This window comes from Colletotrichum godetiae (genome assembly GCF_030913485.1).
Source record: "Colletotrichum godetiae strain CBS 193.32 chromosome Unknown BDP55scaffold_39, whole genome shotgun sequence".
In the NCBI taxonomy this organism is placed as follows: Eukaryota; Fungi; Ascomycota; class Sordariomycetes; order Glomerellales; family Glomerellaceae; genus Colletotrichum; species Colletotrichum godetiae.
Window position 1 is genome coordinate 349,919 of NW_026851287.1, and position 23,033 is coordinate 372,951.

The 23,033-nt window shown below is 51.9% G+C and overlaps 8 protein-coding genes across 8 annotated transcripts; 5 read left to right on the forward strand and 3 right to left on the reverse strand.

Annotated features, from left to right (window-relative positions):
- Positions 1-1,072: 1,072 nt before the first annotated feature.
- Positions 1,073-2,300, forward strand: BDP55DRAFT_731577 (family 93 glycoside hydrolase; the record flags this gene model as incomplete). Its single annotated transcript, XM_060579830.1, has 2 exons — positions 1,073-1,635; positions 1,706-2,300. The coding sequence occupies 2 exons, from the start codon at positions 1,073-1,075 to the stop codon at positions 2,298-2,300; spliced, it is 1,158 nt and encodes a 385-aa protein (XP_060426347.1).
- Positions 2,301-2,698: 398 nt separating this feature from the next.
- BDP55DRAFT_718243 (uncharacterized protein) lies at positions 2,699-4,922 on the forward strand (the record flags this gene model as incomplete). Its single annotated transcript, XM_060578398.1, has 8 exons — positions 2,699-2,752; positions 2,884-2,988; positions 3,077-3,363; positions 3,445-3,853; positions 3,905-4,179; positions 4,234-4,441; positions 4,513-4,770; positions 4,826-4,922. The coding sequence occupies 7 exons, from the start codon at positions 2,699-2,701 to the stop codon at positions 4,615-4,617; spliced, it is 1,443 nt and encodes a 480-aa protein (XP_060426348.1). The 3' UTR covers positions 4,618-4,770; positions 4,826-4,922.
- A 1,218-nt stretch (positions 4,923-6,140) lies between these two features.
- BDP55DRAFT_696245 (3-hydroxyacyl-CoA dehydrogenase) lies at positions 6,141-8,041 on the reverse strand (the record flags this gene model as incomplete). Its single annotated transcript, XM_060577560.1, has 3 exons — positions 6,141-7,210; positions 7,269-7,940; positions 7,966-8,041. The coding sequence occupies 3 exons, from the start codon at positions 8,039-8,041 to the stop codon at positions 6,141-6,143; spliced, it is 1,818 nt and encodes a 605-aa protein (XP_060426349.1).
- A 1,252-nt stretch (positions 8,042-9,293) lies between these two features.
- BDP55DRAFT_558800 (major facilitator superfamily transporter) lies at positions 9,294-10,968 on the reverse strand (the record flags this gene model as incomplete). The annotated part of the gene is made up of 4 exons (XM_060569841.1): positions 9,294-9,464; positions 9,552-10,599; positions 10,670-10,773; positions 10,846-10,968. The coding sequence occupies 4 exons, from the start codon at positions 10,966-10,968 to the stop codon at positions 9,294-9,296; spliced, it is 1,446 nt and encodes a 481-aa protein (XP_060426350.1).
- A 1,799-nt stretch (positions 10,969-12,767) lies between these two features.
- On the forward strand, positions 12,768-14,850 carry BDP55DRAFT_254878 (amidase). Its single transcript, XM_060566302.1, has 5 exons — positions 12,768-13,154; positions 13,226-13,637; positions 13,712-14,374; positions 14,439-14,582; positions 14,643-14,850. The coding sequence occupies exons 1-5, from the start codon at positions 12,867-12,869 to the stop codon at positions 14,750-14,752; spliced, it is 1,617 nt and encodes a 538-aa protein (XP_060426351.1). The 5' UTR covers positions 12,768-12,866; the 3' UTR covers positions 14,753-14,850.
- A 97-nt stretch (positions 14,851-14,947) lies between these two features.
- BDP55DRAFT_696248 (Threonyl/alanyl tRNA synthetase) lies at positions 14,948-15,757 on the reverse strand (the record flags this gene model as incomplete). Its single annotated transcript, XM_060577561.1, has 1 exon — positions 14,948-15,757. The coding sequence occupies one exon, from the start codon at positions 15,755-15,757 to the stop codon at positions 14,948-14,950; it is 810 nt and encodes a 269-aa protein (XP_060426352.1).
- A 1,441-nt stretch (positions 15,758-17,198) lies between these two features.
- Positions 17,199-18,807, forward strand: BDP55DRAFT_673648 (nucleotide-diphospho-sugar transferase). The gene is made up of 2 exons (XM_060575607.1): positions 17,199-17,400; positions 17,459-18,807. Exons 1-2 carry the CDS (start codon positions 17,352-17,354, stop codon positions 18,364-18,366), a joined length of 957 nt encoding a protein of 318 aa, XP_060426353.1. The 5' UTR covers positions 17,199-17,351; the 3' UTR covers positions 18,367-18,807.
- A 2,557-nt stretch (positions 18,808-21,364) lies between these two features.
- BDP55DRAFT_718249 (uncharacterized protein) lies at positions 21,365-22,967 on the forward strand. Its single transcript, XM_060578399.1, has 5 exons — positions 21,365-21,560; positions 21,631-21,793; positions 21,878-21,963; positions 22,072-22,402; positions 22,455-22,967. Exons 1-5 carry the CDS (start codon positions 21,469-21,471, stop codon positions 22,773-22,775), a joined length of 993 nt encoding a protein of 330 aa, XP_060426354.1. The 5' UTR covers positions 21,365-21,468; the 3' UTR covers positions 22,776-22,967.
- Positions 22,968-23,033: the final 66 nt, after the last annotated feature.

Here is a 23,033-nt window from a genome sequence, read left to right on the forward strand (position 1 = left end):
AGAATCACCAGGGGCATTTGTGAAATTGCAGATCGGACCAAGACAACACTTTCGAGCGCAACAAAGTCTAGTCACATTGATTATTCGATCGGGTAAGCGTGGACGATCTGTAACGCGCTGTTAGATCTGAACATCTTCAATTGGGGTACATATAGTGTCACGCGATTGCCACAGGGATATTCACAATCGATTCGTTGACGATGTTCGGTGCCTGGCGAAGAGGAGCCTGTCCAAACCCAACTGCGCTGTACTCTTTTAAAACCTCGGTTCGAGAGTCTTGTCACTCCGGTCCGAACCTACCTTCATCAGTGGTGTGACGGGCATCGCATGATCCCAAGGGCGGCACCGTGAGGTTACGCCATTTGCGGGTCTGATTTGCCAATTTGGCTCAAAGAGACATGGCCAAACAAATAATGTTACCACTTTACTTTGCAGAAGCTTTTGGAAGTTGTAGTCCAGGAACTCAAGCTGTCAGTCGCACGTGAAGTCTTCAGTTTTTGCTGATCCCCGGCCGGATCCGACTTGAAGAGCCAACCTTATTGGCGCGCGTCTTTAAGCTTCGGCAATCATCCATAAACATGGCTGGGACATCCCCACACAAAACCCCAGATCTCAACGGCAATGAACTAAGACGCGGGGAATGTAACACTGCCCTCGGCGAGCTTTCGACCGATGTGACGGCCTTTCTATGAGGTCACATTGCTGTCTGCGAAAACAACACACACCATACGCGCCAATGATCACGGTGTCGGACCTGCATGTGCTGTTAGCTAACCCCAACGTAGCCACTCTACCGTCTTGGGGGTGGATTCTCACCACTCGTTTACGAGTCACGAAATCAAGGAAAGCTTTCTTCCGAGCGCGCGAAGCTATTGATGATGATCTTGTTCACATTCTCTTGGCGTTGACATCGTATTCCCTCTCTTGAAGCTCAATGGCGGCGGCGTATATAACGTACCCCGCTGCTCGAGCAATGCCGGCTCTTGTCTTCCTTCAAGGCACCTGACTCTCTCGCCGTCGGCCTCATCATCTCCTCAACTTTTTACGGGATTAGTGTTCGAAAAATCACATCATGAAGTTCCTCGGAGCCGCCGTTGCTGGCATTGCCAGTCTGCTCTCCTACCAGGCTGTCGCGAGCCCCGTTCCAACCCCAGTCGAGGCCCGTCAAGCCAGCGGAACGATCTCGAACAATGTCATCTTCTCCCCGCCGTCTAATGCCGGCTGGGTTGACCCGCGCGTTCTGTACGCCCGCACCATCCAGCTGGACTCGGGCGACTTGATTGCAACCTGGGAGAACTACTCTCCTGAGCCTCCCATCGTCTACTTTCCCGTCTACCGCTCACAAGATGGCGGAGCTACATGGGCTGAGATCGGCCGTGTTGAGGACACCGTCAACGGCTGGGGTCTGCGCTACCAGCCCTTCCTCTACGAGCTTCCGGAGGCTTTCGCAGGCTATCCAGCCGGCACCATCTTGCTCGCTGGTAACAGCATCCCGACCGATCTGAGCTTGACCAAGATTGATGTCTACGTCAGCACTGATGGCGGTGCCAACTGGGAGTTCCTAAGCAGCGTCGCCAGCGGAGGCGAGGCCCTGCCCAACAACGGCTTGACCCCCGTCTGGGAGCCTCACTTCTTGTAAGTTCTACTCTAGCTTCACTCAATCTTCATTCCTATGATCTATGCTGACCAATTATTCCCTACGTAGGCTCCACAACGACGAGCTCATCATCTACTACGCCGACCAGCGCGACACAAAGTACGGCCAGAAGCTGTCCCACCAGACCACCACCGACCTCAAGACCTGGAGCGCTATCGTCGACGACGTCCATGACGATAACGCCTACGAGGCCCGCCCCGGCATGCCTGTCATCGCCAAACTGCCCAACGACGAATTTATCTTCGCTTACGAGGTCTGCGGCACCGACGGCTGCCGCGTTCACTACCGCCTAACCGCCGACCCGCTCAACATCCTCGCCGCCCCCAGCATTTCGCTCATTTCCACCTCTGGCACCCGCCCCGTCAGCTCACCTTACGTCGTCTGGTCTCCCGTCGGCGGCGTCAATGGTACCATCGTGCTTAGCGGCGGCAGCCAGTCCAACATCTTTGTCAACCGGGCTCTGGGTGATGCTAGCGCTTGGGTTGAGTATGCTGTTCCCCAGCCTAACGCTTACTCTCGTGCTCTTGCGGTGCTTGATGATGGTAGCAAGTTGGCTATCATTGGTGGTGGAAGACTGCCTCCTAGCAGCACAAATCAAGTTAGCATTAGCGTTGTTGACCTGAAAACTTTGCTTGGATTGTAGATAGATATAGCAATAGCATGACCTACTTATTTGAGAAAATTCAATGTTCAATATCGAGACTGTCAGTAGTCAAACGTATCAGTACTCTTCTGACCTTCGAGACATCCTCCCACTTCGTGAGGCTAACAGTCGTACGGGCGACTATCAGATGTGCGTCCGTACCCAAGTCGAGGGACAAAGTGCATCATTAGGCACCGTTTCTTGAAAAGAGAGAAAAAAAAAAAGCCGGCCAATAAATGAGGCCATGTCAACAGCACGGCATTGCCTAGTGGCGCAGTCATGACATGCCGGACAAGTCAATCTCTACCAATCACGGTTGCATCAGATGTCGCGGCCCGCCCAAAACATGGCGGACAAATGGGCAGTTTGCTTGCCACAGTTCGTTTAAAATCAGCAACATGCCCAACCCGTATCGTCCGGAGCCTGATTTTCTTGATCAGCTTGTATTGACGGTGCCTTTCCGCCGCAAGATTTGGGTTGCCAGCTATTCGATAGTTGATTGAAGCTTTGCTACTCCCAAGATGTCAGCTGGCTTTACGTTTTTACGTTTGGGAGTTTGGGGGACATTTTACAACTTTGCCAGATTGGTATCGCTGTCAGCAAGGCTTTGAGTGACGCACGCGGCAGTGTGCGCGAATACAAAGACCTACGTCACGACCTCGACCGATTTGTACAAATCTTGCACCATGTAAGTCGGCGAATCAATGAATAAACACAGTGGGCCTTTGAAAATGTCAAAACTTGTACTAATGTAAGACGTTTGCCCACGTACCTAGGTTGTTGCAACATACCAAGAACGAGAACACTCCGAATGGTTATCGGGGATTAATTCTCTGATCGAATCGGTCTCCCAAGATTGCACGTCTGACTTACAAGAAGCTCTTCACTATTTCCAATCGAAATATGGACCGTCACTTGGTGGCCAAGAGCAGCGCCTGAACACAACAGCCATCGGTAAAAAGGTGGAATACGCTTTCAGAGAAAAGGAGCGACTCCGAAAACTACGAGAAAAGTTATCACAGGCCACTCAGAGACTATCTCTTCTATTGGCCATTCACAATTAGTATGGTCTCTACTATGTCTTGATCTTCCCTAATTCTAGTCACCAGAGATTTGCTTACTTGCCATTCATGGAAATTTGTAGCAAAGCAGCTCGTGTCGATAATCTCACATTAGAGAAGCGATATCAGGAAGTGCTTTCAACAGTGGAGGATATATCCAAAGACATCGAGCTGCAAAGTATGCAACTTTCAGAGCAGCATGCTAGTGTCAAAGTCCTGATAACTACACTAACTACTACGAGCGATCACTTGCAATGGAGAGCAACGAAAGATCAAAATTTGGCAGAGGAACTAAGAAACAACACCTCAAGTATCCGGGCGCTATCAACCATGTTTGAAACAACCTTCAGGCTTCTCGTAGAGGAGCGTGAGAATGCAACCTCTCAAACATGTTTCAGAGGCCCCGGCCCAGCGTCTCAGGCTCCTCTCCTCTTCGAAGATTCATTTGGCACTATATCAGCACTGCCAATGGACTGGCTGTTCTCCTGGGAGGTAAGTTCCTTTATCCACATGAATTAAGTGGTTCAATACTGACCCGAGAAGCATCTACGGTCGATGATTCAAAATCGATTTGAGCATCAGTTAGGCCACCAGAAAGTCATTCGTGGCGAGTATGTATTGGAAGATGACCTCAGCGGAGTAGAGATCATGTCCCTACCCTGGGCCCAGGTAATGAGGCCTGGTAAGAAAATAAATATGGCGATGAAGTTCCAGAGTGTCACCGAGGAAGGCAGAAGCAGAGTGACTGAGGGCTATACCTGTCCGGGTTGTGAGGCAACTATGTCGGTAAGGCTCGACAGCAATGGCAACGTCATGTGGTAGCTGCCCCTGTCCGCACAGCAACTCAATGACCAAAGGCTAAGCTAGAATAGCGCGACCACCGGCTGTGGCATGTGGGTGAAACATTCACGAGCAAAACAGGATGCACCAGTACTGTCTGGATCATCGAACTCAAGCGAGGACGGCAGCAAAGATGCTCCTCGACACTTCCACCGCGTCTCTTTCGACATTTTTGTTGTACCATCGCGTACCTCAAGAGGGGGGCCAAGATCGAAAAAGTATGTCCAGGTTTGGACATGTGTAAGTTTACTCTGGAACCGATAGCCATGAGGAGACTCTGTCAATGTTTGTCTAACTTTGGCTTCTAACAGTGCTTCTGTGGCGACTCAGGAATTACCACCCGTATTGATAGGTGCCCGAGTTGTGCCTATAGTAGATGCACTCGTTGTCAAGTTCAAACTACACGAGTACGGTGATGATTGGTATCATCAAAGCGTTCTAACCCTATGTACTGAGAAAAGTATTAAGCCTCAACTCGAAAGCACGTACCCACTTGTCAAGTATTACCTAAGAGTTACTCCTGGATTCATTTGCCAGGACTCTTTATCTCACGGCTTCAATATTCTCATGTACTATTTCCTTTTCTTCTTCATTTTTCACTATGACACTCTCAAATGTTCACAGAATCACGGACTTGAATACTTATTTCCTAGACGCAATTGTTTCTGTTGGTATACACGTCAGAAGGGTAAGGCCTTCCGACAGGTATAAAACTTATTAATCGTAAATTGACTGCGTAATGGGGATGTGGAAGAAAAAAGTTGGTGAGCAGAGCCCACGAATCCTCTGTTGGGTGTACGTTGGTGGAGGGCCTTTTGTGTGGGTCCATACCGCCTTCTAGATCCACCTTTTCTGCCCAATATTCCTACACTTTCCCTGAGGAACCAGATTAGGCTTGAGCCCACCCCCTATTGGAGAGTAGCCGTGCTGGTTGATCTTGTTGCGTGGACACCGTCTTTCCTGCCCTTCGCACTTGGCCCGCGACATGACGGAGCCGTTGTACTCTTAAGACAAACTCGTCTCGGGGCTCACAGTTACAACCAGCTCTTGACGCAGCCCTACATGCCCCCTGGAATCATCCAGTACACACCAGAAGGCGACTGAGAGCACATCGCGCCCGACTTTGTGGCATCCTTCTGCCTCGGCAAGAACGACACCTCAGCGGATCTAGTGAAGCACGTTCTGTACATCCACCATACAAAGGAGGACAACTGAAACCTGTGGCGGGTCTACGAGAGGCACCACCGTAGTTGATTTCGCTGCAGAGCTCGTCCTAAACTCGCCCAGCACACTATGAGGCCAGCGAGTCCCACCTTGAGCCCGCCGAGGGATACGTCTCAGGATCGCCGCCATATGTGTTTCTTGACATAACGATTTAATCCGGAGCTGTGCTGGAATATGTGTGGCATGAGTGTGATCTTCTGCAGGAGACAGTGGGACTATGAGAGTACCGCCGATGGATCGTGGGAGGATAGAATATGAAGGATGTGACGATGCGGGCAAGAGGCTGGCCTCATGCTGTTTTGCTGCAGATGCCACCAAGGGGTGTTTGCAATCTTTGGAAGTTCCCTAGTAAAAAGGAGTAGTCTTCGAGTTCAAAAGAGCCAGTGACTACCCGGGCCAGGCATACGGGCGAAGGGTGAAGAGTCGCCGCATGAAGCCTTCTGATAACATGGAAGCAACCGAAAGCAGGAAAACACTTGACTGGATGCTACAACGCTCGTTTCTCTTCATTCACCACGAAATTTCAACAAGATTAGAGGATTGGATAGGAAATTTTAAAGGCCGAGGTTGCATTGATTCATTCAATTGACGAGACCACCACCTATGCCGGGATATCGATCTGCACCTTCTATACACAATTTTCTCCACAACAACTCCTATGACACCCAAACGCCGTCTAAACCGTCTAATATCTATCCTTTTCAGCCTTGAAGATCTAAGTCCGGAGAACCGCAATGCCAGAAATAGTGCGGTTATCATCAGAGAAGATCTTCTTCTTCTCCGACCCATCCATCTTGCAGCGGTAAATGCTGCCGCCAAGATCGCTGAAGTAGACGTGACCATTCTCTTGGTCTAACTTAACACCAATCGCCTCATTGAGGTGTCTCACCAAAATCTCATACTTCTTGGATCCCTCAGATAACAACAGCAAACCCGTCATAGGGTCAATGTTAGCCCGATTGAGCGTGTTGCCCTTGGGGATCTCTCCCCGATCAGTCCAGAAGATGGTATGCGTCTCCTCGTCAACCTCCAAATCAATCGGCTCCGGCAAGTCACCGAGGAAACACTCAATATCCTCTCTCGTCTCAGCCGTCTTGCCCGCCGGCATTTCGATGTTCGCGCAAAAGATGCGGCCCTGCCCGGACTTGGGTGCGCCCTTTTGCGTCCAGTAGAACTTGCCCAGCTTTGGCGCGACGGAAATGCCGACGCACCACGTCTTCAGATCCAAGGCGTCGGTGCCACCGATGATTAGGGTCTCGAGGTCGCTTCCGTCGAGATTGGCACGGTAGACTTTCATGCCTTCACGGTCGCAAAAGTAAATTTTCTTGGAGACGGGTTCGATGACAAGTTGTTTGGGGGTGTTGATAGTGCCAGGCTCGAAGAGGGACTTGACGTCGGTGCCGTCGAGGTTTGAAGAGAGGACGGCGCCGTCTTGCTTGCCCGGTGTACCCATGCATGTCCAAATCATGCGTTGGGTGTCGTTGGCGTCAATGTCGATGCCGTCGGGAACGTGTTGCCGGTCGACGAGGACGCGCTCTAGCTTGCCTTCCGATGAGAGCTGGAGAACCTGTCCGGAGGTTGAGGCATCGTTCTCGTTCGCTAAGCCGAGATCTAGAGCGACGATCTTGGGGAGGTGGGGGTACAGTCCGCCTTTCGTTGACTTATTGCCGAGACGGCCCTTGGAAATGTACTCGCGTTGCAGGAAGTCGACAGTGTTTTCGGGAGACAGGCCGCGCTCCTTGACGTAGTGGTCTTCAATGAACGCGACGGTATCGAGACCGACCTCTGTTGTTTCATTAGCCACTTGGTCTGCGTGAGAGTTGTTGATGGATGATGCACTTACCGTCCATCATCGTGCAAGGCCCCTTGCCGTGCTTGCTGAGCTCGTAGAAAAGAGTATCAATCTCCTCAGGACTCGACACGCCCTCAGCGAGAATCGATAGCGTCTCTCTCTTGATCGCAGCCCACAATCGGTTGAAAACAAATCCAGTCGATTCCTTGCGCGCAGTAAACGGCCTCGTTCCAACCTCCTTCTGTCTCTCCGTCATGAACGGAAAGATCTCAGGGTTCGTGAAGCCGTCCGTCATCAGCTCGACAACCATGTTGTGTGGAGGCATGTAGTAATGCGTGTTCATGATGCGCGTCTTGGTCTCATCCCTCACTTTACCGATCATTTCTGAGGATCTGTACGACGATGAATTACTGGCGAGGATGGCGTCCGCGGGCGCGTGGGCTTCTAGGTCCGCAAAGGTGTCTGTCTTGATCTGGATCCGTTCGGGGACGGCTTCGATAACAAGCCAGGCGTTTGCGACGGCGGTCTCGAGATCGGTAAAGACTTTGACGGTTCCTGGGCGCTTACGACCTGATGCTGGGTATGTGTCTACATTTTGCTTGACGTAGTCTAGGCAGGGCTGGTGTTGCTTGGAGTCAGGTTCGCGGACTTGGACATTGTAGCCGCCGGATGCCCATGTACAGGCTATTCTGCTTGTTAGCTGATCATCGAAAATCACGAATACTAGAAATGGTGATTTAAAGCTCACCAATGCGACGTCCAAGTACGCCACCGCCGAGTACAGCGATCGGGCGGTCGCCATAGTTCGAGGGTAGTGAAGTCATTGATGCGGTAGGAATTATTTAGAGTTGAGGATCAAAGTAAGGGTTCAGGGTCCAATCATGTAAGATCTACGGCGCAGAATGACACCTCAGAAAAGCCAAGACGGCAGATGAACTTATATATGCATCGAAGACGCGCCGCAGATGAGGCTAGAAGCTAGAGAAAGCTTCCGTCAAACATTTCGGCGGAGCACATCGTCATTCCCCTGAGCACTGGCGAGTCGCCGAGGTTGCCGGAGACCCGTCGAGTCGGTCATCGTGGGTCCCGATTACGAGCCTGCACATCTTAGTAAGGCGTCTTGAGCGGTCTGGTTTGGTTTGGTGGCGTGAAGAAGTTGGAAAGGGAAAAGACGCATTGACGGCTGTGGGTATGACGCAAGTCTTCGTTGATGGGCCTTGGACCATGAATCGGGTTTCGGTGCCGATCGCGGGTCGGTGTCGCCGGCCACGCACCCACTTTAATCTTGAAGATGTCAATTTCCAACAACAAGTTGCCGTGTTTGAAGCAATTGGTTTGCTATGCAGACTGGAAGGAAGACTAGAATAAGGTGAATCCCGTCTTATCTTCCTGAGCGCGAGATGGCGAGACAATTAGTTTTTGGGCTGGCAGACGCTACCTTTGTTTTTGGAAATAGAGCTACATCCCAAACCCGTCACCTCGGCATCTGGTGGGGCGGCCCCGTTCTTATGTCCGGCCTCGGCACCCGCGAGCTTGTAAAGTGGGTCCTCCAGGGCCCGGCCTCGGCAATTCCAAGAATATTTGGCAGGGTCCGCGTCGGTCTCGCTCTGGACGGAAGGGGTCGCTCTCAAAGTGCCGTGCGACATGGGGGGTTCGCTTGAATTATTTCCGATCAGGCGCGGACCTTATTCCGTTGCATGCGGTCCACCCTATTCGAAATACACACTCGTTCTCCCCGTGAAGACCTCGTTTACTCTGGTGTTTAACAGCAGTTCTGCTTCTGGCCTCCCCACGGCTTGCCCTCCAATAGTCTTAATATGTGAGTGATTCAATTGAAGCCATGTACACATCGATTTATGTAGAGCAATGATCTGGGTCACAGATCGCTATCGATCAATCTTACCCTGCCTAGTTGCTCATCGACACTTTCACCAGCAGCGAAAAGCCATCACAATTCGTTTCACATTCCAACAAAAACTCAGGCCAGGAACACTTTAATTTTACTGCAATTCCATCTTTTGTAGCTAGTAGCTACAACGCCGCCAGGCGGCTTCCCCCCGCACGATTAAAGGACTCTCAAACCTGCTCATCGTCATCCTTCGCAACAGGTCCCTTCGTGATGGACCCTGTCTCCCCCGCCTCAGCATTAAGCACACGTCGCTTCTCCTCCTTATGCGTAAGCAGGGTGAGCCCGCTGGTCCAGATAATCAAGGCAATAGAGCTGGCGATCATGGCCCACATACCCCTCTGCGATCCCAAAAATTAGCACATATCCATTCCCGACAGTCTGGTTCTCGAACTCTGTCCGGGCAGAAAATTAAGGGGATAACTTACGGTAAACCACGGTGCCATCGAAGCGCCGTAAAAGATGATGCTCCACCACGCGTTGACGGCATTACTACCCAGATTCATGCCCGCAAGAACGACACCGCGGAAGATGCCCTCCTCGTACCGCATCGCATCATTGCACCATGCGAAGAACGTAGCCTGGCATGCATACACCGCTCCGGCCCAGTAATACGCCCCAAACACAACCGCCGTCGACCCCGCGCTCGTGGGGTCTCTAGCTGCAACGAGAACCATCGCAGATGTCACCACGCCCGTGATACCGATGAAGTACGCGACGAGGTACCGCTTTCCGCCCAGGAAATCCGTCAGGGTCGCCCAGAAAAGTGTCGAGACGATACCGACAGCGGGCACGCCGGTCGGGTAGTTGTTGAGCTGGGCGACAGTGTACTTGTTCGTCGGATGGCTCTTCATGTACAGACCCAAGAGGGAATTTGTGCTAAAAGACTCTGTCTCGCCGGCAATGATCCAGAGCATGACGAAGCCCCACCAGTACCACGACGTGAGCACCTTCTTCGCGAAGCGAAACGTCAGCGGCGAACGCTCCTGGATCTCGGGCACGCGGGACCGCGCCAGAACTTTCTCCTCCTCCGTGAAGTAGAACGCCGTCGTGGTGTGAGGCGTATCGGGGAAGCACACAAAGCCGTAGATCGCAACAGGCACAGTCATCAGCCCGTCAATGATGAAAAGCCAGCGCCACCCAGAGAGGCCGTGCAGACCATTCATACTGCTGTGGATGCCCGTCTGGATGAACCCGCCAAAGAAGGTGCCCGCGAGGCCAGAGGCCGTGAAGATGCCGCTACGCTTGCCGAGCTCGCGCTCCGTGTACCACGCGCCGAGGATGTAGTGCGTTCCGACAAAGGTCGAGGCCTCTGCAATACCCTGGAAGAAGCGGATGGCCATGATGGATTGGGGGCTGTGGACGCTGGCGGTGCACATTGTCAGGCCGCCCCAAATGATCATCATGAGGGGGAACCAGATACGCGGCTTGACGTAGTGGAGAGACAGGTTGGAGGGGATTTGTCCGATAACATAGCTGGGTAGGTTGTCAGTCATTGGCAATGAGTAATGAGACTAATAGTCTGATGACATGCTCTCAGACTTACCCGACAGTGAAGCATGTGTTGATCTCGTTGAGCTGGTTCCCCACGAAGCCCAGCTCCTCCTTCATACCGGAGACGTATGCATTGTTCAGATTGGTACGGTCAAGCTAGGAAGACCTGTCAGAATCTTGTTGCCCGAATGAACACTCGCAGAAATCTGAAAAGAGGCATTGACTCACGTAGTTGACCAGATAACTTAAGCAACAGAATGTCAAGATGAAGAAGTCAATCTTAGAAACCAGCTTCTTCTCCCCTGGCTGGTACTGCACGTTCAGATATTGGCGGACTTTCTCGAACACCATGTTGGGCAATGCGTTCGGCAAGGAAGACAGTAAAAAACCAGACCTCCGTAGTATCAGCGAATCAACTGATGGTATGCGGTGACAATTCAAGCACACCGTTCACCGGAAAGATGCACCTAAACCCTGACCGACGTCAAGTTCTTATGAATAACGCAACCGCAGAGGCACAGACTCCTTGCACCTCGTTGCTAGCTGTGTTTCAAGCTGTCAAGAGTCAAGCTTGAGACTTATCGCGGGCCGGTATCTCCCAAGAGATAAGGAATATGGTCACAGGAATAAAAAAGCAGGGGTCTTGCGATAGGGCTGGCGTTGTTTTCCCCCCGTATGGCAATCGAGACCAGGCCTCAGGGGATAATCAGCGTCACAGGAACCTCTTAGGCGGTCTTTGACATCCTGTTTGAGTATGGATTCTTATCTTAATACTTTTGGCCGTGGAGGCGATCGGTGTTTACCCGACTCAGTTGAGCTATTGTCGGCTCCCGTGCTGGTCGGCTCCTGTCGCAAATTGTTATGATTTGATGTTCCTGTTGCACTGTGAGCGACCAAGGGACCTTTATCAAATGTTGGAGATCGCAGTCACCCCGCAACGAACCAGAATGGAACGATAAGCTTACAGCTCTCCCCGGAGACGTCGTCCGATGGTTGTCCGAAGACTTAGCGAGGAGCTCGGAAGCGTAGTTCAGCCTCTTCAAACACGCTGGATACGCCCTCGAGGTCGCCGCGATAGTTCGCGGGTTAGAAACGGCCGATGTGGTGTTGCGTAGTCCTTCAAGGGCGAAAGTGCGCAAGTGCATTCAATAGCCAATGTTCGGTAGCGATCGTGGAATTGACAAGACTCGGGAGTATCGAATTGAGATTTTTTTTTCGTAGGGCTAAGGGTCTTTAGACGCGTCCCACTTTGGTTGAGCGCGTCTTCGATCGACTTTGGGGGACTTGATGAAGAGAAGATCCAAGTTACGCCTCCACCATCTTATTCATGAAGTATTTTGATCATCCACGATCGTACATGTAGGTTTTACCGGTGCTGCGGTAAAAGAAACCCGGCCGCGACCCTGACAGTCACATGGCGGCTTCGATTCCGGTGCGACAGCGGAGCTAATTGATTGGGCTCGTTTTGTAGACAACGGCAGTCTGCGTCATCGACCATAGTGTGTAGAGCACCGGAATTGTCCTCCCGCGTTACACGGCGCGTTAGCTTCAGCAAAACCGTCACTGTTGACGGCTTCTTTGACAGACCGAAGTGAGAGCTGGCGTGCGCGCGGGGGGAAATTAGCGTCTTCTCCAAGACTAGGGGCCAGTACGGATGCAAGCTGCATAGTGGCGCCCCTCCATAAACGTGGTTTGAAGGGTGTCTTTACCCACGGGGTCGCGTTACGAAAGCTCCCCGCTCCAAGAACCCATCGAAACGAGTGGACTTGATACAAACTTGACAGTCTGTAGTTTTGAGCTTATCAATGTGAATTCAGTTGGTGGTCGAAGTCTCCGCGCGCCATTTCAACATGAATGTTCCCCGGCTGTCTTATCTATCAAGACAACCCCCCCCCCCTTCGCAATTTCCACAGTTCCCGCGGATCCGAACTGGCACTGTAACACGTCCCTCCTTGGTCTCCTCAACTAAGATCTCGGGCGATGCGACCCGAAGCAAATCACCGATGACCGGTGCAGCGCGGGGCGGACTGTTCGCGCCATATTGCTCCTAGACTACCAATGTAGTTAATACTTAGGCCACCAGTAGCCGTGGCTGGTTTATTTAACAGATTCGGAGCCGGGTGTCTAGACTCAACCTGAAGAGGCTATCGTTTTCCCTGGCCACTTCGTTATCTTATCGTCCGCGGACTCTAGAGACAACCTCGTACGCAACATCCAAGTCAAATCTCTCAGCAAACTAGTACTTCACCATGGGTAGCATTAAGACTGAGGCGTGGGAGCTGGCGGCCGCCAAGAAACGAGAGTCACTCGCGGCATCTCTCCCCTCAGAATGGCTGGTTCCCAAGAACCTCCTGCCCCCAGACTCCCAAGACGACGTCACATCGTGGCCCGAGACTTCGGGCTGGTTCACCGAGAAAGAGCTCGCCATCACGAACAGCGACGCCGCCGACTTGATTCCCAAGCTTGCATCAGGAGAGCTGAAGTCGCTGGAAGTAACAAAGGCATTCTGCAAGAGGGCCGTCGCCGCTCATCAGTTGGTGAGTAACCCTCCCCTCTTCTTCACTCCCTTCACTTGTCGGTGACCTCTTCACTCACAGGGGGAATCCAGACAAACTGCCTTTCAGAAACGTGTTTCGACCGCGCACTCGCAACAGCGAAAGCCAGAGATGAACATCTCGAGCGCACTGGGAAGCCCATCGGCCCCTTCCACGGCCTGCCTATCTCCCTCAAGGACAACTTCAATCTCAAGGGACTCGATGCCACCGTAGGCTTTGTTTCTCACATTGGCAACCCCTCCGAGTATGATGCTGCGCTCGCGACGTTACTGGAGGAGGCTGGCGCCGTCTTTTACGTCAAGACGAACGTGCCGACGGCGATGATGATTGCGGAGTCAGTCAACAACGTCTTTGGCCGGACTGTGAACCCAAGGAACAGGAATCTTACTAGCGGTGGAAGCTCTGGCGGAGAGTCTGCGCTTATTTCGTTCAAGGGCAGTCCGCTTGGTATCGGAACGGATATTGGTGAGTCTTGATCAGTCCTTCTCTGACTTGAACTTGAACGAAGGTCGGCCGCTGACTCTCTCTCATTCGTGTAGGCGGTTCTCTCCGCATTCCCGCCGCTTGCACAGGCATCTTCACCCTCCGACCATCCTTCGGCCGCTTCCCCACCCTAGGCTGCCGCTCCGGAATGGGCGGTCAGGAAGCCGTCCAGTCCGTCAACGGCCCCATGACCCGGACCATCACCGATCTCGAACTCTACAGCAAAACCGTCGTCAACCAAAAGACTTGGCTTCACGACCCGCGCTGTGTACCCATTCCGTGGCGCGAAGAGAAACTCCCCTCCAAGCTGAAGATCGCAGTCATGTGGAATGACGGCATGGTCAGGCCCACGCCACCCGTAGCCCGCGCACTTAAGGCAACTGTCGAGAAATTGAAGGCCGCTGATAAAGATATCGAGATTGTCGACTGGGAGCCTATTGATCACAGGCAGGGGCTGACTTTGCTCGAGCGCATGTTTGTTGCTGACGGCGGTATCTCTATTCAGAAGGAGCTTGAGAAGACGGGAGAACCACTCAGGCCTGAGATGGCGGCGTACGGGACTGCGAAAGAGCTTGGAACGTATGATATGTGGCAGCTTCACATTGAGCGCACCGCTTTCCAGAAGCGGTACCTCGATCGCTGGACCGCGGCTGGGATCGATGCGATTCTGTGCCCTACGACGCCATTTGCGAGTGTGAAGAGCGGTGCTTTCAAGCATGGTGAGTTTCAAGATTCTGACTGCGTTTCTGTCGTAAGTCATCATTCTAACGCACGGATATTCAGTTGGATACACGGGTGTGTACAATGTCCTTGACTATTCCTGCGTTTCCTTCCCGACTGGCTTGACAGCAGATCAAAGCTTGGACACGCCTCTCGACTCTACAGAAAAGCCACTGAGCTCAGACTGTGAGGCCATCCATGCCGATTGTAAGTCATTCCCATCGAATTGCCAGTCAAGAACAAAGGGACTAATCGTTTTTTATTCAGATGATCCTGCTACGGTACACGGCATGCCTATCAGTCTGCAACTAGTTGCTCGGCGGTTAGAAGAGGAGAAGGCGATCGCCATGGTTAAACATATTCTCAACACGATTTGAGTCTACATAGCCAGCTTCGAGTAGATGTAACTCTAAGAATCAAGAGTTGTATATGATCTAAGTCGTGGTTCATAATGGACCTCGAGCTTTTGTGCCGAGAGGAATATGGTCTCGTTCTATAGTCATCATACACCTTCTACCGTTTATCATTCATGTACCCATGTCGTCTCAATCGTCACCAACCTTCGAACCCCCTTATTTCACAGCGTAGCTGACCTTTGACTTCCCCTTACTCCTTGAAATCTTCTTCACAACAGTCTCCCCGCACAAGTCTGTCGTGTCAACATGCGTACCGCCGCAAGGGTACACCTCGGCGCCCACGATCTCCACAACCCGGAACTTCTCCCCAGGCGGCGCAAGACTCCGATCCGGAATCAGCCTCTCGAGCCCGCGTGCCTTGAAATCGTCCTCATCCCAGAAGTCGACCTTGACCGGCATCTTGGCCGCCAGAAACTCGTCAACTTTGCCCTGGATCGGCTCCTTCCACTTCCCATCGATGAGCCCCTGGAACTCGCACGATGCCGAGTCAGGGAAATGCGAGGCTTTAAGCTCGTCGAAACCCTCGACTTCCTTTTCGAGGAGGTGCCGTACCGCTGCGCCGAGGACGTGTCCTGCTGTGTGGAGGCGGGAGTATAGCAGCCTCTTTTCCACGTCGATGGCTTGGTCTACCTCGTCACCCTCTTTGAAAAGTGTGCCACCGTTGAAGCGTCCGAAGTGCAGCACCTGGCCGTCGCGCACGGCGTCCATGCGGACAGAGTTGACGGCGAACGAGGAGCCTGCGGCGGTCATGGAGCCGATGTCGGAGGGCTGGCCGCCACCTTGGGGGTGGAAGATTGTTTGCTCCGTGACGACGACATGGTCTTGGTCGCTTCCTTCTTTGAAGAGACCGCGATTGGCTTCTTCGAGGTCTGCAAAGGGGCGGATCGCGGTGACGATAGTCTTTAGGGTGGTGAGTTTTGCATTGTGCTGGAATGCCAGGTATGTCCTGGCTGCTGTTGATGCCATGGTTGTGTCTGTGTCCGTATATGAGCCCGTTCTGTGCCGAGGACGATCCGAAAATGAGATTGGTTGATATCAAGCCAAGTCTTAATGAGCGCCTGTGAATGCTCTATAAGGCTGATAAGTTGTCGTGATGCCTTTTCTTCTTGGCTGTTCTAACGGGTTCTAGAGCCGGCGGGTTGACATGAAGGGCGCGCGAGTGATGATGAAATGTGGTCCGAAAGGCACTTTCGTAACGTCTGATGGGGCCTCGGAGCGGCGCGTGCACGCCCCTCCTGAAATTGTTGACAGGGGTTGACTTTTCCATCCTCGAAGGATGGGATTCAAGAGCGGCTGTCTGCCTTAATCCATTTTGAGCCCGAGTTAAGTTGTCAACCAGTTGAAGATCAACTCGAACTAACACAAGTTGTTCTGATGGAAAGTAGACAGACTAAATACGCTGAGCATACCTAATACTCATATTCTGGAAAGGGATATGGATGGCCACGTTGGTGGGGTTACATCTACAGCGATCGCGCATAAGACACGTACCGTAGGCGAAGGGGTTAGGTCGAGCACAATGCCACTACCAACAACACCCTCGTCAAAGAAACCGACATCATGTCGACCACATCCGTAGATTGGCGCAAACAAGATGCGATGTGCTCACTAGGAGACGCGATACTGGCACTGCCAAACCTTACGCTGACGCCACCGTCGCAGGATTTGTAGGGGCAATCAACGAAGGCACGACGACAGATGCAATACACTGGCTGGCCCGAGCATAACTCAGAAGAGAGAATCGACGCAAACGCGAACCGCGGGCGGGATGGGTATTCGGGATGGAAAAGGACAGCATGACAATACCGTAGACTTTTCTATGGCACTCCGTACCATCTCACCAGAAAGTCGCGGGTCTTTTTAGTGGAATGGGACATAGCTGATGCGACTTTTGTCTCCAATCGTCGATGTTGGTCTTGCTGACAGCAGCTGCTGGCATGTTTCTATCTAGCTTGTACTCCCCTCCGACCAATACCGGCTTCACCCTTCCGTCTGATGGCCTATGATTGGTTTTTGAGCCGGAATTAGTCTGGAAACCAGTCATGATGGTATTTATCGTCGGTTAAGACAAAGTTTGTAGCGTCGGCTCATGCAGACTTCTTCGAGACTTATGACCCCTTCCGGACGAAGAGAAAGACATCCTCTGCCGATAGGCCGTGTAAGTGATGTCAAGTTTCATATCAATCATCGAAACAATTTACACCCCAATGTCATATAACCTGAACTTGCGGAAATGCGCGGGCTTGGCTATGCGAGTGTCATCGAAAGAGGAAGTATGAACTCAAGACTACATGTATGTCTCAGCATGCAAGACTAATAAGGAGGCCAATCATACTGCAGATGCCTCATCGGCTTTACGCCGCTGGTGGTGGCCCGGTGTTCCCGTTTTATAACGCATGTCAGCCAACTTGCAACCGGCTCGGACCGAGTATCAATATTTGTTCCACCACCCAGTATGTGGATGAGCCAAGAAACGAACGCCTTGGGTACATATACTGCATACGATGCCCCGGTGTACTTTTTCTCTTGACAGAAAGTCGCTCAAGGCTAGCACAAGAACATGACTGAGAAGATATCACAAGTCGAGCGGGTGGTCCAATCAGACAAAGGTAGTGTTTTCTTCATGGCCCCAAATCATGAGCCTCACCAACGTTGACTCCTTTCAAGTCTGGGCTAGTCTCATCACGAGTATGAATTACCTGCCCGGCCTTCTGACTTTGCATCATTCCATCCTGGCCTCAAACACAATCTACCCGTTCATCGCCCTTCACACAGACTCACTTCCCGAGGAGGGCTGCGCCGCAATCGCTGCTCGAGGGATACCCCTCCAGCGGGTCCCTCGACTAAGCCCCTCAAACACAAGAGACTACTCAAGCGAGCCGCGATTCGAAGACACCTGGACGAAACTGACCGTCTTCTCTCTCACCGCGTACAGCCGAGTCATCCTCCTCGACTGCGACATGCTCGTACGCAAAAACATGGACGAGCTGATGATGGTGCCACTGAACCCTCCCGCAACAAGCACCACCATTACCACCGGCACAAAGGTCTTCGCCGCCGGTCACGCGTGCACCTGTAACCCTCTCAAGAAGCCTCATTATCCGACGAGTTGGGTCCCGGCCAACTGCCCGTTTACATCCCATCACGCCGACCCCGATGCAGCCCGGACGAACGGCAAGGATCTCACTCAGCAGCCGCTCGGTCTCCTGAATAGCGGTCTTCTCGTCGTGGTTCCCTCCACAGGTCATTACGATGCGATAGTAGACTGCGTTGAGAACGCACCTGCAGACTGGGTGTTTCCTGATCAAGACCTCCTCGCAAATCTATTCCGGGGACGATGGGTTGGGTTGCCATACGTGTACAACGCGCTGAAGACGCTGAGGTGGAACGGCGTGCACGATAACATTTGGAGGGATGAGGAAGTCAAGAACATTCACTACATCCTCAGCCCTAAACCATGGGCTGATCATGAAGACGATACATCGGGTCATGATGAGTCTCATCAGTGGTGGTGGGCAGCGGACGGGGACCGTAGGGCACGAGAGGAAGCTGACGGGACCGCTGACGGATACTGATATTACGTGCAGCAAACTATGTGGCATCATTGCGCAAGTCATTGACCAAAGGTCATCAATTTAGCTTCGCAGTAATAACGCCTCGACTGCCAGGCAGTGTCAATATTCTCGTCTCCAGCCTTTCACTGAGACTGATCTCTTCAAGTCTTCCTAATCAAGTGCAAGACCTAGGAATACCGTAGATCCAGGCTGGTATCTTGAAATTATATGTGATTCGGTGCACCCCCTTTTGATAGAACGGATCAATGTAGTTGACGTTAAGTAGCATTCGCTGGGATGCATGTCGCGGATGGTGTCGGGCGATGGTTTTCCTATGTTGGCATACAGCGTCCATCGCCTTTATTGCATTGGGAGTCCGCGGGGGTTTTGCCCGCCCTCGTCGTATCTATATTAATAGTCAAAATACGAGCGGCCTATGATTCCGCACCGCATGCACCCTCATATCGCTGACTCATCCGGATATTCCAAGTTCACTCAGTGACTGGGTGCGGCAAAGTGTTTACGCGCCGTGTCAGTTGCCAAGATGGAAAGAAGCGAAGCTTTTCCCGCCTTAAGATGGAGTTTGAAGCTGGGTGCTGTACATGTGAGTGGGTGTGCGTTGTGAGTGATGTAGGGACAAACTCTAAGTTACCACGTCGGATGGATTTAAGCTTCTTCTCCGCTGTCTGTCAGCAATATCGTCGAGATACAACTGCATGCAGTCGGTCTCGGTTTGACACGAGCTTTATGCACGGGCCGGTACCAAAAAGCCGGCGGCTGAAAGGATATATCTTAGAAGCTTGCATAACATGAAGCTCGCGTAATCAAATCGCCTAAGGTGGGCCGGACTTTCTTCACGGAGGAACCAGGAGAAAGGGTGAGGAGCAACTCTCGGCACCTAGCCGAAGACGCGCCGCTTCGATCCTCACGACTAACAACCGCGCGATCGGTCGCAGCGAGATCTTAAGATGCTAGCTTTCTTGGCTACCTTGGAACTCATAAACCTTCCCGATATCACAGCGGCAATTGCAGTTAGAACCTTAGAAAAGAAGTTCCGAATCGCGGCTATTAAAGCTCATATGGATGAACTCCTTCAAATCGGTCTCCCCGGTTCCATTGCCCATTCTGTCTGGTCCAGGAACCGCGACGGATCACTGATCTTTGCATCTGCGACACGATCTCAGGGAAGCAAGGCCAGCAACAGGGCTCTGGACGAAATGTTGGAAATATTGAGGAGTGCGTCATCCTCAGGGACGATGACCCTAACGGCCTATAACTGACTTCGGTATATCGCCCGGCTTGGTGCGCTAAAGCTTGCAACTTCGGACCAGCTAGTGACGCGGTCTAGGGGTTACATCGTGGCCATTGTCCAATCGCCAGTGTTGCCAATGCTCATTTCTTTCTTTTTTCAATTCTTCCCCCGTTGAAGTGGAGCTGGTATTGGATGAACGGTGGATATGCTGCGAGCCAAGAAGTTGTGCTTCATGAGAAAAATGTTTAGTCTATCTTGCATTTAAGACATAGCGAGGTCAAGATTTCGATGTAGTCTTCCGCGTACGCTATAATCTTACTATTAAGAACGACTCCATATTGCTAACTTCATGTTATCAACTTCTTACAAAAACATAGGTCAGCACAGCAGCAAGGATTAGAAAAGGGGGCGGAAGGGGTGAGCCTGGCAAGGGCGGAGCGGGGCGGATATGGGTCCGTGTTCGTCATGGAATGCGCGTATCCGCGGGATTGCCGCTCAAGCACAGGCTGCGTGAGTTCTAGAAAGGCCTCCAGTACTTGTTGAGTTTTATAGATGAAGTTGTAATAATAGCTGTAGTTTCTTGGGAGCTTCCCTTTAGAGAATCTTTCGTATCTAAGACGAGGCGTGATCACTAGGCAAGGTTGGAAGCTGCTAGGTGATGATTAGTGATATTCCCGATGTATTAATGTGTCCATTGATACCTCGCAAGAGGGTTGATCTCTCTGCATCTCTCCCGTGGCAACTACGGAGGTACGGAGTACTCAATTAGAGTGCGGCTCGTTCAGGACCCACTACACAAGGTGTGCTTGCACGCGTTCGGATGTACCCGCGGCCGCGGGAGAGGATCTCAGGCACCGCCTCCGCGAAGAAAAGCTTAAAGCCAAGAGTCAAGATGGAGAAGGATATGACTCGTTCTTCTTACTTGGACAGCAGAGATCGGAGGGATTACAAAGTTGACCGTGGATAGTAGATTAAGGTGGTCAGGGGTAAGGCAAACATCATAACAGAGACTTGACGAGTGGCAGAAGTGCAGCAAATGCCACAAGTTGCCACAACATCTTGAACCCACTCTGAGGACGCAATCTCCGCCACGGTGGCGGAGTATATTCTTCCTTTTCACAATGTCCCCTGGATGTTAGCCGCGGTCTCGTTGATTTCTCATGGCTATTGTGGCACGTTGACCAACCACCAGCTCGTCTAAGACTGCATGAAGTTCCCAATGCGTAAAACAAGTTAACTTGCTAGAGTGAAGGAGCAATCCACAAACTACATGTCGAATTCACCAAGAACATTGGGTCCACGAGCTTGTACTTGCCATATCGATCTAGATCCGAGCCGCACTAGTCTACTCTCAGCATCGGACTACGCGTCCTAGACTACAGATCATGAAAGCGATTCGTGCGAGGTAGCATTCTGAACGATGGAATAACCTCCCCGGGAGACCTTATCTCCATCCCCATGTGAGATGCAGCTGAAGTGCGGGTAGGAAGACTTGCCTCGGTGGGGGTTATGGATAACCTATGCAACGGGGGGGCTCGGTCGGTCCTAACCGACTTGGCTTATTGCGCCATGCGCAGGTACGCAACCACAGAAAATTCGAACTGATGCATGTTGACTGCCGAGTATCTCATTTTTGAACCGGCAGAAGTAATCTAGGTCAACGAAATGCCTTGAGGATGTTTGTTCACCAAAACCTGACTTACATAAATAGATGTTGATCTGTCCCAAGACCCAAAGACTTTCTTTCGGGGCAAGCATACAGTCTTTACTACAATCATCAACAAGCTTCACTCATTCTTTTACCATAAGTCTTCCTTTAGAGTCATTCTTTTACCTCTTCAAGATTAGAACATAATCAACCACTAGCAACAATGCCTTCCCTCTTGTCCACCGCAATTACCGTCCTCGCTGCCTCTCAGGGGGTCCTGGCAGCCTGTACCAATCCTTCTGTCCGCAAATCTTGGTAGGTTTCGCCCTCTTCCTTTCAGCGACTGCGGCCATAATGAGGATACTGGCTAACACGAGACCAACAGGTCGGCCCTGACTGACGATGAAAAGACATCGTACATTAGCGCGACTCTCTGCTTGATGGACCCTGCTCAGGCTCCCGCCAAGACGGGCTACGCTGGCTCCACCACTCGCTGGGAGGAACTTCAGGCTGCCCACGTATCTCAGGCTCAGTTCGTCCACTCTGTTGTAAGTCTTCACAATTATGATACGTCGAATGAATGAGCGAGTGCAATATCGAAGATGATGGCTGATAGAGAGGTTGTTATCTAGGGCGCCTTCTTCCCTTGGCACCGTTGGTACATGACCGTTCAGGAGAATCTCCTTCGCGATGACTGCGGATACGCCGGTCCCATGCCGTAAGTGATTCATTGCAGACCAACTTATTCCTTTTGCCCGGCATTATGCAGGGCTTGACGCAGATGTATCAATATCAAATACGATCTTGTCACTAACAAGATGACCAGGTACTGGGACGAGCAGGCTGAGCAAGCCGTCCTACCCTTGGAGAATGCGAGCATCCTGAACGCTAGCGCCACTGCCGGCTTCGGCTCCGCATCGCTCGATGAGAACGGTTGCGTCGTCGACGGGCCCTACACGAATGTCAGATTGACCCTCGACACCGAGCTCAACCGCGTCGCCCCTGTCTGCCTGAGTCGTGACTTTAAGCAAAAGGAGTACGACCAGGTCGCCCAGAAGATCATCGATGCTTGCATGGCGCTCGAGGACTACGTGAACCTCAACAACTGCCTGGGTGCTTCCCCTCACACCGGTGGTCACTACGCCATTGGCGGTACGGTAAGCAATGACTCCATTCTTGCAGTAAGGTCCTTCTAATTGTATCGTTCAGATGGATGACCCTTCCCTCTCACCCGGTGACCCCCTCTTCTTCCTTCACCATACCAACCTCGACCGTCTCTGGTGGCAGTGGCAGGCCCAGAATGAGTCCCGCCTGACCGACATTGGCGGCAACAACGTTGCTCAAGGTTTCTTCTGGGCTGGCGTGCAGCCTTCCTCCCTCGGTGTCGACGCCTTTCTACCCTACTTCAACGACAATGGCAACGAGACTACCCTCGACCACGTCATGTGGATGGCTGGAATTGCAGAGAACATTACCATTGCTGAAGTCATGGACATCAAGAGCGATGCTATCTGCATTGAGTACCAGTGAGATCAATTCACTATGCGTCCAGAGCATCTTGCTTTACTTTGTTATTTGAACTTGGTCTTTTACTAGATGGCAGTACTAGGAGAGTTGACGAGAGCATTAGAGTATCCCCCTAGTTGGGCTGAGCGATAATGACATGTTGTTCCCAGCGGATCGATATCATATAGACTGCGTTGCTTCAATCGAATTCCTGACATCCACTCTCCAGGGCAAAATATTGCTGCTGTGCTTGTGTTGATCGGCTGTTCCTCCCGTGTTCGC